At 38.4% G+C, this 18934-nt stretch overlaps 1 protein-coding gene across 13 annotated transcripts in view; it reads right to left on the reverse strand.

The window, feature by feature from the left end:
* Positions 1–18934, reverse strand: part of ARHGEF10 (Rho guanine nucleotide exchange factor 10) — a 197086-nt gene that overhangs the window by 16879 nt on the left and 161273 nt on the right. For all 13 annotated transcript variants that reach the window (XM_077153004.1, XM_077153011.1, XM_077153010.1 and 10 more), the window contains one exon: positions 2235–2409. In XM_077153004.1, coding sequence (XP_077009119.1) covers positions 2235–2409 — 175 coding nt within the window. The remainder of the gene's footprint in view (positions 1–2234; positions 2410–18934) is intronic.

Below are 18934 nucleotides of genomic sequence, written 5' to 3' on the forward strand. Positions count from 1 at the left end.
CGGAAGTGTCTGGTCAGAGCAGCCTCTCTGAAGCTTGTGAAAGCAAAACAAGGCAACAAAATGTCTTCTCTACTTAACACCACCAAACAACTATATTTCTGCATGTAAAGGAATCTACCTACTTCACTAGCTTTATGGGGATGACTGAAAGCTGCAGCTTTTTTTTCTAATTACCAATTTTATTTTTGCAAATTCATTTTGTGCAAATTTCTTCTCTAACAATCCTGTAACATACAGTTTGAATTTTTAAGTGAAATGCTATACATTTAGATTTGTAAGCCTCAGTGAACCTTTTTTTTTTACTCACCTCAAAGGATACTGAAAAATCACTTTATAAATTAAAAATTTCAGTAAAATATGGTAGAATTATATATATTTCATTATATTTAGCAGAGTAATATGAAATGCAATTAGGATTAAATTTATGCTACTATGTTGCTTTTAACATATGCAATGGTCTTTCAAATTATTAAATTACAAGATTATAGAACTAGGAAACGAATCACATTGAATTGTTTTCCAGAGAATGGATTTAGGCATATATTTTCAAGTGTAAAACTGTTCTGTTATTCTTCAGGGTGGTTATATCTAGGAAAAAAATAAACTGAAGTTTTTGGTAATATTTATTTTTCCTTTTAAAAGTACAGAAATACATTCAAAATGCAGTTAAATGAAAGTTACTTTTCCACCCCAACCAGGAAATAATACATCAGTAAAAGAGTCATTTAAAACTCAATTCAGCTACACACCTACACCTTTTCAATTGGCCGTGAACACCTGGACAGAATCTCAGTCTTTTAGTAAACAATCATGACTACAAAATTAACACTGTGATAACAAACTGTACAATGCGTATAGCTCTTTTCACAATACGCTTCCATAAATATCTCATTCCACAAAATCTTTTTGAGATGAATTGAAGAAAAATATTTTCCTATTCATTTTAGAGATGCAAAACTTCAAGTGACAAAAAAAGTTATGGTCGTTTTCCAAGGTCACTGGTCTTATCAACACACTGGTCGTAAGCTTCCCAACTCTACTTCTAGGGAGCCATAGTTTACATAGTCAACAAAAATCTACCAAGCAGCTATTCTGACCTTTATCAGACTGCAATTTTTAGTCCCACTTATATTTGTTGACTCAGTAGACGTATATGTTAACTGTATAGCCTGAAAGAATGGTTTTCAACACAGGCTGCACATCACAATCACCTGGGGAATATTAAAAATATATTGATGTCTAGGCACTTATACAGACCATTTACATCCAGAGACTGGGGCCCTGGAGTCAAAACCAGCTACATAATTTGAAGGGCTTAATGAACAATTAAAGTACAAAAAAGTGTTCAAAAATTATAAAGGATTTTAAGGTGGCAACAGAAGAGTGTTAAACTAAGGCTGAGGACTCTGAGCTGTGGGGTCTTGTAGGAACACACATATGCCATGAAGCTGATATGTATTTTTTTAAAAGGAAGGGTTGAGAACAGCTGGCCCAGTTTATCATCAGCCTGTATAAAACTACATTGTTAAGTGATTCAGGTTCCAATGATTTAAGTTGAGTGACAGCAATACACATTTAGGGGCAATGTTTTGGCATCTAGGATCCAAAAAGAATACAAAGATGTTGACTTTTTCATAGCCTCATATTGATTTACAGAGAGATTTGGGGGTATATAGGAGTTCCAAGGCTTCCACTAATGTCAGGATGGGCTTAGAGTCCTGGATTTGCCCCCTTTCTCCTTTGGGTCCAGGACAGCTCCTGACCCAAAGAATTAACTGGTGAAGCAAATTGCTCCAAATTTCTACTCTGTGCTTGGGAGAATCTGGGACATCTAAAACATTTAGATGCCCCAGGATATCCCTATAGCTAACCATTCCCTAGAATTTTGTCTTATTGATGGGCATGAAGCTATCTAAAGGGCAGGAAAATGCATAACCAGATCAATGTCCAAAAGCAAAATGGGGCATAACTAACTGTGGAAATTAAGGATTTTGTTTGGATCCATATGACCAAAATAGAGTGTCTGGCAGCACCAGTGCTAGAAATTAAGTAGTATCAGATCTTCTTCCATCAACTGCTGACCGTAGCTGGAAAATATGACCAGTGGCAAGATTCTCTGAGTGACTTTCAAAAAACATATGCTCTGCTCATAAGGTATTTGGTTCCATGAAACAAAAGAAGCAAGACACCAAAGGAGAAACTCTGGCACAGAGACACAATCCAAAACCAATTACCTGATAACATATTATGAACAGGGGTGGCTATGTTGATATCCTGGAGATGCTTGAGAGTTTCCGTATGGAAAAGGCGAAGTGTGGACCCAGAGGTAAAGGCGATCCAAATCCCAACACCTGCCACAGCCATGTGAGAAATCACCATTCCTTCTTCTTGGTGGGCCTCCAGTTGATTCTGAAATATCAAACAGAAAGTAAGGGATGGGAGTTTATAGGGAATGCATTTGCAGCTTGCAAGGCTATGTTACAAAATCTTTCAAATTGGTCCTTTGAACTACATAATAAGGTTGTAAGTTGTATACTTTGTCTTGATCATGAAATGTTCAGTTGGAGCTCTAGAGCTATTCAGAAGGTACTTTCAATGATCTATAACATAAGTGAAAATGTACTCTAAAACAAGAGATGTTTTTGCGTAGGTGAGAAAATGATATTAGCAATCAAATTGCTCTTGTTATTTTTCCCAAGTAGACTAAAGTACTTTATACAGACTAAAATTATTTTCCAATTTTCACAGCACCCTTTTGAGCAGAGAAAGAAACAACTTCAAAATCACACTTCTACAGTGTGCATGTCAGAGGGCCTAAATCCCACTGAGGAAGGACAGAAAAGGGTTGTATCCAAAAGTAAACACAAGACCCTGGGGAGGTTGATAAAAGAAGCAAAAATTAAGAAGGAAAAGGAAGTGAGCAATGGGACTGCCTGGAAATTGAAAAGCCTGCTCTTGCTAAGGAGGCCAGTCGTTTCCTATTTCACTTTGGGTACACTGACCCCTCAACCCCTTCTCAAAAACCTTTAATAAATTCTGGTTGCTCATCTCCCTAGCCTTGCACTTGAGGCTGTCTAAAAGCTAGTCTCAACTCTACTGCTCTGAATACTTTTTGCAAGAACACCTTTAAAATCTGGCTTACCCACAGCTCCCTGAATTTGCATTCCCACCTTCAGGCTTTTGCTCCTGGAGGAACGGCCACCTTTTGCTTCTCTACTTGATCAAGCACTTTCCAAACTTCCAGACTCAGCCAAAGTCCCACTTCTTCCAGAAATCCATCCCAATAAGCACAGTTCACAGGAGTATGTGGGTCTGGATCCCTTATTATTTGGTACCTAGCAAAGCTTTTTCATGCTATCAGATTCCTTTATTGTTTTATTATTTATATGCCTGATGCTTACAGCTCTTCAGGACAGAAACTGTGTTGGGTCATTTGCAACTCACATATTACTTTCCCTGTACAGGGACAAGGTTGTACTTGGCAACATGGTTGTACTTGGCAAGAAATGCTTGATGCTGCTCTTACTGCCTATTAGAAATCAGAGGAAATGGGGTAAGGGGGTGGGGATTAGTTTTAGAGACACGATGTAAAGAAACAGTATCTCAAAATTGTTCTTAAAATCTATAGCAGATTACAATTCTGTATAATTCTTTAAACTGAAATACCACAACTTAAAATCCCATAAAGAAAAAAAAAATACTGCCATCTCTTACCTACGAGTTAGTCTGCAACTTTTTTAAACAAGGTGAAAGAATGTTTAGAATCAACTACATTATGAGGAGATTGTGTTTATACATCTTTGCATACCCAGACTCTGACAAAGGGTCTGGCATAGAATAGATGCATAGAAAAGGGTCACTGAATTAAACTCTTAATGATAGACCCAAACATTGAACAGTATTAAATGAGTAAACTGGAAATGAATACAATAATTTCTATTTTAATTGTATGTGAGATACTATATCCAATAGTATGACATTGTGTTGGTTTGAGTTTGTTGTGTTCCCCAGAAAAGCCATGTTCTTTAGTTCTGATTCAATATTGTTGGGTGGGATCTTTTTTATTAAGTTGTTTCCATGGAGATGTGACCCACCCAACGGTGGGTTGGACCTTTAGATTAGGTGGCTTTCATGGAGATGTGTCTCCACCCATTCAAGGTCAGTTGCTTACTGGAGTCCTTTAAGAAGGAACCATTTTGGAAAAAGCTCCAGAGCTGAAATAGACAAGAGACCTTTGGAGGTGCAGAAAGAAAACATGCCTAGGGAAGCTGTTTGAAATGAGAAGCTGGAAGAGAAAGCTAGCAGATGTCTCCATGTGCCTTCCCAGCTGACAGAGAAATCCTGAACATCATCAGTCCTTTCTTGAGTCAAGGTATCTTTCTATGGATGTCTTAGTTTGGACATTTTTATGGCCTCAGAACTGTAAACTTGCAACTTAATAAACTTCCCTTATAAAAACCAACCCATTTCTGGTATATTGCATTACCAGCAATGTTAACAAACTAAAACAGACATTTTATTTCAATTTAAGACTTCATTGGAAAAGTTGACTGGACCCATAATTGGAGGCTAGAGAGAACAAGGGGAGAAGTTGAATAAAGAGGGGGTTAGCTTCCTGAAGCCAAAGATGGGGCCAAGATGGTGACTGAGGAGGCAGATTTTTGAGGACTGTGTCTCTACCAATATAGAGGGGCATGTGCTTTTGGATTAACTCCTCTAAGCCAAACCACTGCAAGTCTTGGACTGACTTCACACTTACGTATCTGTCTACTGGTAGCAAACTTTTCTCTCTTCAGAGATCCATGTGAACTTTCATGTCCTGAAATGCAGAGTATCTCACAGAGTAAGGAGAACTCTAGAGCAAAAGTCAGGAGCCCTACTTGCTGGGACCAGCTCTGGTACTGCTAGCACTTCATCTCTCTGCTGTTTGCGCCATCTGATAATGAGGTGTTAAACTGTTATCTCCAGGGGCCACACCATTGCTAAAGTGTCCTTATTATATTCAACTTTACAAATACCTGTTTATCATAAGCAATATATTCTCTGCATATAAATCTATTCCAATAGTAAAAAAAAAATTAATTTAAATATTTGTCAATGGAAATAAACTAGTATTCACAGTTATAAAGGAATCCCTGAGTCACTGATTTAGTTCTTATAGACAGAACATATTTCCTACTCCCTACCAGAACATGACTCACAATATTCACAGATCAAAAATATTTTTACAAATTAAAGTTTAACAAGATACCCTGAATCTGAAATATCCAGGACATGGAGTATAGGAGACAGAGTACCAACCTGGGAGTTCGGAAACTTGGCTTTGGATTCCAGATTATTATAGCTCTGATCTATTTTTGATCTGATGACATCCCCATCCTCTTTCTCAAGTCCCCTACTTGTCTCTGGCCCTCCCTCTGATTCCCTATGACTTTGCTTCCTACTTCACAACTGAAAGAGGTTCTTGAACAAACACCCCCTCAACTTTCCCTGCAAACTTATCAAGTCCATGACAACTGATGTAGAAAACATGCAGAAGTCTTACTTTTCTTAAATTAAAAAGAGAAAGAAAGAGAGAAAATGAAAGAAAGAAAAGGCTTTGTATACCTTTTCACCTCTGGTCCTCATTTTCTCCTTTCCTCGAGTTTCTGGAAGTAGTTGTCTATGTGTGCTGCCTTTATTTCCCTACTTCATCTTATCAGCTCACGCCAGGCTGACATCTACCCCACTGCTTTACTTGTGAAGGTGCCCAAGTCTCCAAAATTGCCAAATCCAATGTGTGTGTATATATGTATGTGTATATATATATACATTGAGATATAATACACACCACACAGAATTTGCCCTTTTAAAGTATACAAATTCAATAGTTTTGAGTATACTCTAATTACCACTATTTAATTCCAGAATATTTTCATCAATAAAAAAGAAACCCAAATCCATTAGCAGTTGCTCTCCATTTCTCCCTTCCTCCTAGTAACCACTAATCTACTTTCTGTCTCTATGGATTTATGTATTCTGTACATTTCATATAAATAGCATTTATGATCTTTGTGCCTGGCTTCTTTCATTTAGCATAATGTTTTCAAGATTCTTCTATGTTGTAGTTAACATCAGAATTGCATTCCTTTTTAGTGGCTGAATAATATTCCATAGTATGGATATACAACATTTTGTTCATTCATTTATCAGTTGATGGAAACCTTTTGGCTATTGTAAATAATGCTGCTATGAACATCTGTGTGCAAGTTTTTGAAATGATAAACGTTTCCATATCTCTTGGGTATATACCTAGGAGTAGAATTGTTGGATCATATGGTAATTCAAAATAGCTCTTTGACGAACTGCAAAATTGGTTCCTCCAAAGTAGCTGCACCATTTTACATGTCCAACAGCAGTGTGTAAGGGCTCTCCACCTCCTCTCCAATGCTTGTTAGTGCTGTGCTTTTGATTGTGACCATCCCAGTGGGTGTGAAGTAGCATCTCATAGCTTTGATTATATTTTCCTAATGACTAAATGACATCGGGCATCTTTTCATGTGCTAGTTGGTCAATTTGTATATCTTCTTTTGAGAGATGTCTATTGACATCTTTTACCCAATTTAAAATTGGGTTATTTTTGCTTTCATTGCAGAATTGTAAGGGTTTTAAAAATATATTCTGGGTACTAGATCTATATCAGGTATTTGCTTTCCAAACATCTTATCCCATTCTTTGGAGGTTCATTTCTTTTTTTTTTTTGTTTTGTTTTGTTTTTTAATTTCATCTTTTATTTTCCTACCCCAAGCCCTATCCCTCAAGGTACCATGGAGGTAGAAAGATAACACTGTGGAATTTTGAAGAAAAGTAGGTATCTCTGTAGTATTGAAACAAGTAAAAGTGAGAGGCAAACATTTTTAAATTTAGAAATTTATTGTTTAATCCACAAGCTTTATATAGCTTTAGTTAGAAAACAAAAAACAAAAAACAAAACCAACAAAAAAACAAAAACAAGGAAAACAAACACTATTTCAAAGTCTAGTCCCTTCCAGCCTTCCAAATACAAGAGCTCTGAAAGTCGTGTGTATCAAATGGAAGTACAAGACAAAATTTTGAATGGAGCCATGACGTTTCATAAAACAAAATTTTATATAACTGAAGGATCCTTCCTGGGACTAGATAATTGCCTTTACAAAAGAAAAGGAGGAAAAAAAAACCCAAAACACCAAAACCAGAACAGAATGAAATTCCAGTGTTCCAAATCAACTTGTTATACATCAATATAAACCCACAGTGTTCTGGCAAACAACATGCTTTCATTTTCTGTCTTACCCCTAGAGTTCAAATCTTGATTCATTTCAGCAGAGACTCCACAGGCAACAGGAAAGATTGTGGCATTAAAATAGTCATTTATACTTTTGTGGCAGTTCAAACAGTGGTCTTATTTCTGGGCAAGCTTACAAACCATACTGGGTCGGAAGCATCATAACTTAAATGGGTGCTAAGACTCAAATGAGAGGGAAAAAAAAAAACCAACGCTGGGAATAGCCAGAGGCATTAAAGGAACCATAAGAATGCCAACCATATCTAAACCCCCTTTTTAAAAAGAGGATTTTTTTTTTTTGGCTTAGAATATTTCACTCTAAATGAATTTATGTGAGCTGTCAATGAGAGAATTTCACTAATACACTGTGGACACCTTTTGCAATGTAAATCCATGCCCCTTTTTACATGGTGAACTTCAACCTAGCAATTATTACAACAAATGTTATAGTCTAAAACTCAAACACATTTTAGCAATTTTGAAATTGAATTGCGTACAAATCAAATAAAATTTATATCATAACAAACATTTCCACCTAAGACTGTGGGGACACTTGAGCCTTCCGCATCGATCTCAGGGCCTTTTCACGCAGGTGCTTTTCTAAGTCATCAAGGTTATCTTCAGCTTCACTTTCAGTCTCCTTTTTAGGTTCTGGCTCTGCCTCTGGTTCTTCCTGTGCTGATGTAGTTGTGGGAGCAGCAATGGCTGCAGGGATTACGACAGCTGCAGCAGCTGCAGCCACAGCCTTTTCCTTCTTGTGTTTTTTGTGCTTCTTGTGCTTCTTCTCCTTTTTGTGTTTCTTGTCCTTCTTTTTCTTCCCACCTCCTTCCTGGTCTGAATTTCTTGCTGGAGATGGGCTTGGTGTTGGGCTCTGAGCCTTTTTGACTGGTACCGCTGGTGACCAGTTTGTAGAGGGTGACTGAGACTGAACAGGGGATGGAGGTGCTTGGGGTTTTTTAGCTGCTGGCTCAGGAGATCCTGAGACAGAGCGAGAGGATGAGACCCTCCGTACAGACTGAGGACTTGGTGAGGCAGCCTTTTTTATCTTTTTGGGTTCCGGAGTTCTGGAGACTCTCCTAATGGGCCTAGTACTTGGAGATGGGGACTGCCTTCTTTGGGGTGATGATGATGCTCCTCTTCGAATGGGGAGAGGGCTTGAGGTGGTCTGAGGAGCTCGGGGCCGTGGTGAGGGCGAATGCCGTTTGTTTGGTTGTGGAGATTGGGCCTCCCGGGTGGATCGGCTTGGGGAAGACCCCTTCCTATGTTTTGATGATAACGATGGTGAACGTCTCTTGGTGACGGGGGAGCTTCTTTGTTTGGGAGGTGGAGAATGGGAGACCCTACGCTTTGGCGGTGGAGATGGTGATGCCCTTCTTTTAGGAGGGGGAGGGGGAGAAGCTGTTCTTCTCTTTGGAGGTGGAGAAGGAGAGTATCTTCTCTGTACTGGACGAGAGTATCTTCTTGGGGAAGGTGAGCGCCGACGTGGCGGAGGAGAAGGAGTCCTTCGTCCAGGTGGTGGTGTGGGAGATCTGCGTCGCCAAGGAGGAGCTGGAGAAGGAGAACGTCGCCTTCTGGCAGGTGGTGGGGAGGGACTTCTTCTCCGTCTACCACGAGGGGAAGTCTCCTTCTGGCGCTTTCGTGGTGATGGAGAGGCACTCCGGGAAGGGGAATGTCTCTGCCGTCTGCCTACCTCACCATTTTTCACATGAGACCTCTTGGGTCGCTCATCTTCTGAGGAGGAGGAGGAGCCGGAGTCAGATGAAGACTGCTGGTTTTGTCGTCTATACTGGCGCCACTGCTGCACAGAGTCTGCTGCTGCCATCTTGCCACCTTTATCTTCTTCGGATTCAGACAATTCTACTTTTCGAGGCTTGGGTGCTGGTGAAGGAGACTCTCTTTTCTCAGTACCTTTATGTTTTGTCACTTTACTTGAAGCTCTCCCTGGAGAGAGAGAAACACGACTTTTTCTGGTACGGTTTGACTGCTGGGGTGCTGGAGAATGACGAGCTTTTGGCGGTGGAGTTGGTGGAGGTGAAGGCCGGTGCCTTCGCCTGGAAGGACTTGTTGAAGGAGATAACCTACGAGTTTTTCGAGGGGTCTACATGTCCTCTTGGGAGGCTTCTTTGGTGGTGACCGGGAACGAGAAGAAGATGATGATGAGCTACTCCCAGACAAGGATGCTGATGAGCGCCTTCTTCGTCTCACTGGAGATCTACTCCTTCTATGCCTTGGTGGAGGAGGCATTCGTCTTGGTGGAGCTCTTCTCCGAGGAGAAGGCCGCCGTCGTGGGCTTGGCCGCCTTCTAGGTGAATATGATCTTGATCGGGATCTATGGTGCCGTCTAGGTCGAGTATGAGACGGAGCGCGGGAACGAGTCCGGGACCTTGATTTGGAACGTGACCGAGATCTCGGTCGAGCCTTTTCCTTTTCCTTTTCTTTTTTGGAATTTTTTTCTGGAGAAGGTTCTTTAGGTTCTGGTACAGGTTCAGGCTTAGGAACTTTCAGGATGTCACTAGTAGAAGTGGCTTCTTGTACTGAAGGTTGTTTTACTTTTACTGAAGGTTCTGGGAGCTCTAGAGTTTTCTCCTTCTTTTCTGGAGCAGGGGAAGGACTCCGGCTCTTGGTTCTGTGACGGGGAGATCGAGAATGACTGCGCTTTCTCTCTCTCCTGACAGGGGAAGATCGTCTTCTAGGGGAAGGAGATCTGGATTTGCGTCTTCTTGGGCTTCGAGACCTTTCCCTTTTTTCTCTGCTGCTTTCTTTTTCTTCCTTATCCCTCTTGTCTTTGTCTTCATCTTGCTTTTTCATAGATGCCAATTTTTCTTGTTCAATCTGTCTCTGTTTTATTTCTTCTTTCTTCAGTTCTAGGAAAGCAGAAGGGATTCCAGCAATATTTTTTTTGTGCACTTAATAGCAGGGGCCACAGTTCTCCCATAAATTCTCTAGCATTTTTTCCATTCAAAAACCCAGTCAGGTTGATTTGCATCATTTTGGAGTCTGGATTCTTTACTTCCAGCTGGTTAAATATAAACTCAATCACAACATCATCTTCAAATCCAAGGATTTCTGTTACTCGTTTTGTTATCCAAGGCTTTATAACCTCCAAATTTACTTTGCTCATGTCCACCTTTTTTTCTAGGCATTCTGCAAATTTCAGTTGCTTCAGTAGCTTCTTCTGTTTGTTGCTGAACCGATTATCCTGTTCTGCACTAGTTCCGCGGAAGAAGCCCACGTCCATCTTGCTGCCTCGCTCAGAGATCGCTCCCTATCCCCGGTTCATTTCTTTATAGTGTCCATTGAAGCACAAAAAGTTTTAAATTTTGATGAAGTCCACAACTTACCTATTTTTCTTTTGTTGTTCGTACTTTTGGTGTCTTGAGTTCATTGCCAAATCCAAGGTCACAAGGGTTTATTCCTCTATTTTCTTCTAACAGTTTTACAGTTTTAACTCTTACACTTGAGACGATGATTCATTTTGAATTAATTTTTTTGTATGTAGTATGAAGTAGGGGTCCAACTTTATTCTTCTGCATGTACATATCCAGTCATTCCAGAACCACTTGTTGAAAAAACTAGTGTTTCACCATTGAATTGTCTTGGCACCCTTGTTGAAAATCAATTAATCACAGATAGATGAGTTTATTTATGGATTTTCAATTCTATCCCGTTGATCTATATGTCTACCCTTATGTCAGACTTTATTGCTGTGGCTTTGTACAAAATTTTGAAATTGGGAAGTGTGAGTCCCAAAATTTCTTCTTTTTCAAGATGATCTGTCTATTCTGGGTCTCTTTTTATTTCCATATGATATTAAGAATCCGCAAATTCTGCAAAACAGGCAGCTAGGATTCTGATAGGGATCATGCTGAATTTGTAGAAGAATTTTGGGAATATTGCCATCTTAAAAACATTAGGCCTTTATAAAAAAACACAGCACATCCTTCCATTCATTTAGGTTTTATTTAATTTTTCAATGATGCTTTTCCATTTTCAGTATACAAATCTTGCCCTTCTTTTGTTGAAATTATTCTTGTGTTTTATTTTTTTTGATGATATTACAAATGGGATTGCTTTCTTAATTTTTCAAATTGTTCTTTGCTAGTGTATAGAAATTAATTGATTTTTGTATAATGACCTAACTGAACTTATTAGATCTAATAATTTTGTTGTGGATTCCATAGGATTTTCCACAAATGCAGATCATGTCATCTGCAGACAGAGGTAGTTTTACTTCTTCTTTTCTATATGGATGCCTTCCTTCTTTTCTTGTCTACCTTCCCTGGCAAGAAGCTCCAGTAAAACGTTGAATAAAAGCAGCAAGAACAGATATCATAGTCCTGTTACTGATCTAGGAGGGAAAACTTTTAGTCTGACCATTAATTTGCTGGCTGTAGGCAATGAATGATGTTTGATATAATTGGCTGGTGCTTAAATGAGAAAGCTCAATGTAGCACAGCCTAAGCAGCTCGGCATAACTCATCTCAACACTTGTAGCTCAGCTGAGGCCTTTTGAGGTGCAGAAAGGAATCACCCCAGGGAAAGGTGTTGGAACCCAGAGGCCTGGAGAGAAGGCCAGCAGAGACCATCCTGTGCCTTCCCATGTAAGAAAGAATCTCAGTGGAAAGTTAGCTGCCTTTCCTCTGAAGAACTAACAAAATAAATCCCCTTTTATTAAAAGCCAATCCGTCTCTGGTGTGTTGCATTCCGGCAGCTAGCAAACTAGAACAGATGCTATGCTGCACTCTCCCGGTCCTCTCCCTTCCTCTCTAGCTACTCCAACTTAGACTCTTATCAGAACTCATCTTCCTCTCCAAACCTCTAAACGCCAATGTCTGCTAGCCTGGCCTGATTCCCACTTGTCCACATCCATGGCTTCAACAACCACAATAGCTCAGCTATGTATTCAACGCCCAGTGAAGACCTCCTCCTGGAAATCCCACTTACACCTCAAACTAAGCATACCAAATGACTGCTCACTGTCTACCCCTAAACTGGCAACCTGCTTATAATCCCATTTTGTGTCAATATACAGTCCCACAATCTAACCAGGTACACAGGCCAGCAATCTGAAATTCAAACTTGTCTTCCTACTTTCACATGGGAAATAAAGGAGGGGAAGAGTATGGGCCTTAAAATTAGACCAATGACTTCCAACTCTGGTACACACTGTAATCATCTGGGATGTTAAATAACTACTGATTCCGGGTCCCATCCCCTAGAGATATTGATTTGTTCTGGGGTGGAACTCCGTCAGAGGATTTTTTTAAGACCCTCAGATAATTCCACTGTATAGTAAAGTTTGAAAATTACTGAATTAGTAAACCTGGGTTTAAATCCCAACAGGCATCACCTTTTGCTTCTTGAATAATCTTAGGGCAGTAGTTTTCAAACTTTAGTGTTGATCAGAATCACTTTCAGGACTTAGTAAATCATAGTTTGCTGGTCCCCAAATTCAGAATTTCTAGTTCAGTAGTTCTGGGTTGGGGCCTGAGAATTAGCATTTCTAAAATGTTCCCAGGAGATGTCAATCCTGCTGGTTCAGGGTCCAATCTTTCAGAACCACTGTTTTAAGGCAAGTTATATATTTTTTGTTTATTTATTCATGTTCATTCATCTTCCTTTGATCTATTCTGTCAGTCACCTTCTGTATCTCCTCACTGTGCTTCCAAAATGCCATGTGAATATTTCTATCGCTGAAGTTAAAACACTGTTTTATAACTATCTATGCATGTATGTCTTCTGCACATCACAATCAGTTTTTCTTGACACAATGATTTTATTCCACAAATGTGCAGGTCCTGTGGATTCCACCTCCTAAAATTTGTTCAATCTTCTCCCTTTTTTCTACTACTACCTCAACAGTTGGGGTAATCTTTTCCTGAGGGATTTATGGAATAACCTTCTCAATTAGTCTTTTGGTCTTCACTCTCACACACACTCTCCAAACTGCTGGTTAATGACTGTCTGAAAACATACATTTGATATTTTAAATCCCATATTTTAAGATCTTTTAGTGGCTCCACAACTAACAATGGTAGTGCTCCAAAGAAAATAATCCATAAACCTGCTACAGGAAAGAAGGTGGAATGCAACTGCCTTCAGTGAACATACAACACCCCTAGCACTGCCCTCTTGGTCTATCCTTTGAGCTCAAGGTAGCCCCTGGCCAATGTGCTGGAAATACTTAAAAAAAACTGAGTCTAAAAATCAGTAAAATGACAAGATAAAATCCAAACTCCTCTGTATGAAGCAAGAGGTCCCTTTTATCAGATTCATCTGTACCTCTATCAGCTTCACCTCCTAACACTCTCACAGACTCACCCTTTATTTCCAGGCAAGAGAAGTATTTGCAGTTTCTTCGGGAAACCTGCTTTCCCACATGCTGACATATATCACTCCTTCACTCCGGAATGTTCCCCTCCACTTTTTTCTTCTGGTGAAGTCTTGCTCAACCTAAACAAGGCCAGCTTCCTGAGCGTGCAACCTGGGAAGTCACCCATGGCCCTGCACTCAGAGGACCCTGCACTTGGTTTAATGCTCTGGTGTAGCCACCTTCAAATTCTTGGTAAATTTTGAACAAAAGGCCCTGCCAATGACACATCCAGTCCTGATCCTAGGTATCTGCTCATGCTACCTCTCGATGACCCTGGGCAGAACTGTGTGTCATCCTCAGCTTTTCCCCAGCTCCCTATTCTTATTCCTGGTATCCAACTGCTCTGTAACTTGGAAATAGGGTCTGTGCCTTATCCATCTTTGTTTCGTTTTTGCACAGTGCCTGATACTTCGTAAGTACATAATATTTTTCTGCCAGATGACTAATTATATGAATATTAATTTGGTCACTGTGAAGTTGAGCACGTCTCCTCCTTTCTCTGGAACTTGATTTTCTGTTTGAAAACAAGGATGTCGGGATGACAATTTCTCTGTGTCTCCTTTCACCTGAAAATTGTAGATTCTGAAGAGGTCTGAAAGCAAGCAGGATATGGACTGGCACACGGCAGTTTAAGAATCTTGAGTTTGTCTTCCTACTTGTGCCTACTTTGTGCCCTGTATTTGTCTTTCTTTCTATAGAATAACAAGATTTAATTCTAAGAGCAAACAACACTTTAACTCAAGCACTCACTAAACTATTAGTTCACTTTTAGTACCTCATCCTTTGGAATTTCATTCTTCCATTCTATTTTTCCCTTTGGTGGAAGAAATAAATCCTTTTCTTTCTTCCTTTTTCTTTCTTCCTGTTTTCCTTCTCTCTCTTTTAAGTCAGAAGCACTATATATTGTAGGAAATCAAGAGTGAGGAATAAAAGGTTTTAATTTTTAACAGCTATGGTGATTAAACTGAAACTAACTGTGAAATCCATAGCTCTTCGAAAAAAAATCTGACTTCAACACCTGCCAGAAATCCAGAATAATTCGATTTTTCCTAAACTTCAAATTATAGTTAGAAATGCATTAATGTTTCTAAAACTCTGAAATTTTAAAAAGGAATTGAGTAAACCCATGGTAGAAAGGCACACAAAGCTGAGAAAGAAAAAAGAACCCTAAATCTAAAAATAATTAAAAAAAAAAAAACATGTGATTGTAGTGTTCATTAATATGGCAATTTGGTATTTAGACCATGTTCTGCCATTTGCTCTTAATAGGCCATCCCAGCAGGAAAGGAGGATGAGAATTATTTCCTCCATGTTATGTATGAATAAAGTACTGGAGGCCCAGCAACGTTAAGTGATGTTGTCCAGCTTTTAAGTGACAGAGCTGGGACTGGAGCCAGGCCATCTCCAACTTGTAACTGTACCAGTCACCGAGGCAGAGTAGTTACTTTAATAACATCTGAGCCTTGGATACTCTTTCTCTTCCAAAGGTTGTTTCAAAGTGGACCTTGCCCCTTCCATGCCACTCAACACAAGTCCAGACTCATGCCACACCCTAAGAGTCACTCCCTATGTGCAGCCAGACAGGGCTCATTACTGTTTCAACAATATCGAGCAAATGTGAACTCTTCTCAGCAGCCACTGCTGCCACTCCACGGGGTGGAAATGCCATGCGATTTTTAGATCTAGAGCTGTGCCAACATCTGAGCAGCAGTTTCTCCTGTACGATAGGAACTACAGGATGGATTTCATTTTTTTCAGAAAAGGGCAGATTTTCACTTTCCTCTCTCTATATGCATATTTACTTATTACTTATATGTTAATATATTATGTATATATTTTATATATACATATAAAACATTTATATTTGGATCCAAATGTATTACTTTTCTCCGAGTCTTCAAGATTTATACCATATACATTCTTTGGAACATGTGGAAATAGTATTTTAATTATAATACAGTCATAATTTGAAACATTATGTTAGCCTGGAATCACCATGGCAATAGCTACAGAAACTATCATTCTAGTCTTTTGGTATTAGTTTACGACAAAAATAATGCACTAGTTTGGAGAATGCCTTAAAGAAATGTTCTATTATTCCTTCTCTGTGAAAAGAAATGCAAATATAGACTAACAACATGCTATTTCCAGCTCTTGGATATTATATTTATTCTAATAATTTATTCTAATAAAAAATAGCAACCAATTAATAGAAAGCACCTTTGCTAGGTGCTTTTCAATCTTACTTTATCCACAAAATAGCCTGAGAGGTAAGAATTATCCCCAATTTATGGATTAGCTATATGAGGCTCAGTTAAGCTGCTCTCCCAGGATCCCCTGGTGGTAACGGTTGAGCTAGGATTTGCCTTTTTTAATACAAAATTACAAAGATGATATCATCGATGGTGTGGAAGGGCAGTGAAAAAAAATTTTAAGAAGTCATTTACAGGCCCTGTGAAAGTACCCTGCACAGTGCTGGCATTCATTAACTCTTTGCTCAAAGCTTGACTGAACATTTCTTCACCCGGGGATACATGAAACAGAAAGTATGAAATGGACAAAAGTAGAAAAAAAAATAGGTTACTATGCAAATATTGGGCAAAAATCATTAAAAATATTTCTACCATATACTCTGCATTTTTGAAAATGAAAGCCATGTGTGGTTTTTTTTGGTCATAATGTGAACTGTCTCCTGTGGCTGTCTAGCTCCTGTCTAGTTAACTATTTTCTTTCACTGTCTTTAGAGGGCAGGGTCTTGATAGTAAAGGTTGGAGGGGCTATACTTAAAAAATGATGGCAAAGGTATTTATAATACAACAGAAAGACCATTAAAGCTTCAAGTCCTAGGATCTAGTTTCTATTTGCAACTGTACCCACAGGTGTGTGAACTTCAGATTTTTTTTTTGTATGCTGTATGACGGGGTCACATTTTATTATTTTTTCCACGTAAGTATTCTGTTATTGCAGCATCATGTGTTGAATTTTTGTTTGGTTGATTTTTGCTTGTTTGTTTGTTTTTTGGGAAGTGCACAGATCAGGAATCAAACCCGGGTCTCCCACATGGCAGGTGAGAATTCTACCACTGAACTACCCTTGCATTTCAGATTCTTAAAAAATATATAATCTTGAGGCTCAGCCTCTGATACATGCCCTGAGAACTTCTTCTCTAGCCTAAGATTCTATCCATCTACCTTTTGATAAACTCAGTTACTCTGACCACTGTCAACCCAAGCTCTGCAGCTTGCAGTCACTGTCTGTATTCAAAGCACAAGTCCCACTCCCACTTTTTCCCTGTGATTATAAAACATGCCACTGAGATATGTTCTGAAATACGTTTCAGAAAATTTTTAAAATGTCTCATAAAAATTCAGTAAGATAATTTATAATCTCCAATGAATTGACAAATTCCTCCTAAGACTAGTATAAACAAACTGTTTTTATAAGTCCTCAATTACTAAAGTTTATTACTGAATTTGTGGGGATTTAGGAGAGCCATTCAGACATGTCCTCAGAGCCTTCAGAGATCAAACTGCACACTGCCACTCTAATTCAATAGAATTTCTCTTTCGATTATCTTTTGTGAGAGGGTCAAAGGAATTTTTATTGTGAAGTGATTCATTTTATTGGCTGAAAAAAATACCTGTGTTATTTGAGTTTACTTAGGTAAGAATAGTATTAAGAGATGGTAATGACGAGATAGGAGAAACCTGGAGTATGTTTTCACTTTTTACAAATAGGTAATATGTGCACATGGCTAAGATGTTCAAAAGTATAATGAAAAGTAAAAATTATTCCTTATATCTTCCATCTCCACTTCCCTACCAGCAGTGACGACTTTTTGCTCATCTTTTCAGACATTTTTATACAATTGCAAGTATATATACACATATATATTATACTACTTCTAACAACAGGTAAATAATAAACAATGTTTATTATGAACTACATGTATCCCTACATAAGTCTATCTGTATGTTTTCATCCCCTTAACACATATTAACAGAATGCTCTCCAACTTGCCTTTTAAACACTTAATAATAACTTTCATTAATGCCTACACTTATTCTTTTTAATGGTCACATAGTATCCCATTATTTAGCCAGTTCTACCTATTAATGTTCATTTAGGATACTTCCAATTATTTGTGATACCAAACAACATTGCAATGAATATCCTTATAAATGTGCCTGTGTAAGCTTGCCTGCAGAGTCCTAGTACTGGACTTGCTGGGAAAATGTTATGAGCTGTTTGAATGCTAACAGATAATACATGATTGCCTTCCAAAGCTGTTCCATTAATTTATACTGCCATCAGCAGAGTAATAAAGAGCTTGTCTGCCCATACCCTCAGTAACACTGGATAGCATCAAACTTTTTAACTTTTGCCAATCTGAATATGGTACCTTGTTTTAATATATAGCTTTTAGCTATTAATAAGGCTATATATGCATAAATTTATCTTTATGAGTATATTGCCTATTTGTATTTATCTTTCTGTGAGTAGCCTTTTCGTGTCCTTTGAACATTTTCTATTAGGTTTGTGGCTTAAAGTTAAGCAAGAATTCTTTGTATATTAAGCAAATTAATTCTCAGTTATATACGCAGGAAGTATTTCCCCAATTTTTCATTTCTAAAAATTTTATACATGATGCACAGACATAAATACACATTTTGCATGTAGAAAAAATTATGAAACTTCACCAAATTTTTCTTTTTATTTCCTTATTATGGCAACTTCTAGGTTTGTGACATACTTGGAAAGGCTTTTCCCACTGCAAAATAATAAAAACATTCTACTTCTTTTTATCTGATTAGCTCACGGTTTCAATTTTATGTTAAAATTTCGATTCATCTGGAATGTTTAAGGGTAAAGAGTTGGGGGTTGAGATTCAGCTTTTTTTTTTCAAATGGCTAGCTAGTTGTCTCATTATCATTTGTTGAATAATCTACTTATCCCACTGATTTTAAATGCTTTGATCAAATGCTAATTTGGCAAATGTACATTAAATTCACACTGAATTTTTTTTTTAACTAATATGCTTCTTAGCAGGTAAACAATGATAAAAAAATTCCTATGGATAAATGGTAAGAAAATGGTTAGTTGGATTTTCTAGGAAATCTTTCTTCCTAAGATAGTTTTAGAAGCAATTTTCTTTTAGCATACGATTACATGCAAGAGGATGCCTGAGTTTTCAAAGTGCCAGAAACCTTCTTTATTTTCCAGAATTGCAAATTAATGGGAACACTTTTGAAATACAT

The sequence above is a fragment of the Tamandua tetradactyla genome, chromosome 3 (assembly GCF_023851605.1).
Source record: "Tamandua tetradactyla isolate mTamTet1 chromosome 3, mTamTet1.pri, whole genome shotgun sequence".
Lineage (NCBI taxonomy): Eukaryota > Metazoa > Chordata > Mammalia > Pilosa > Myrmecophagidae > Tamandua > Tamandua tetradactyla.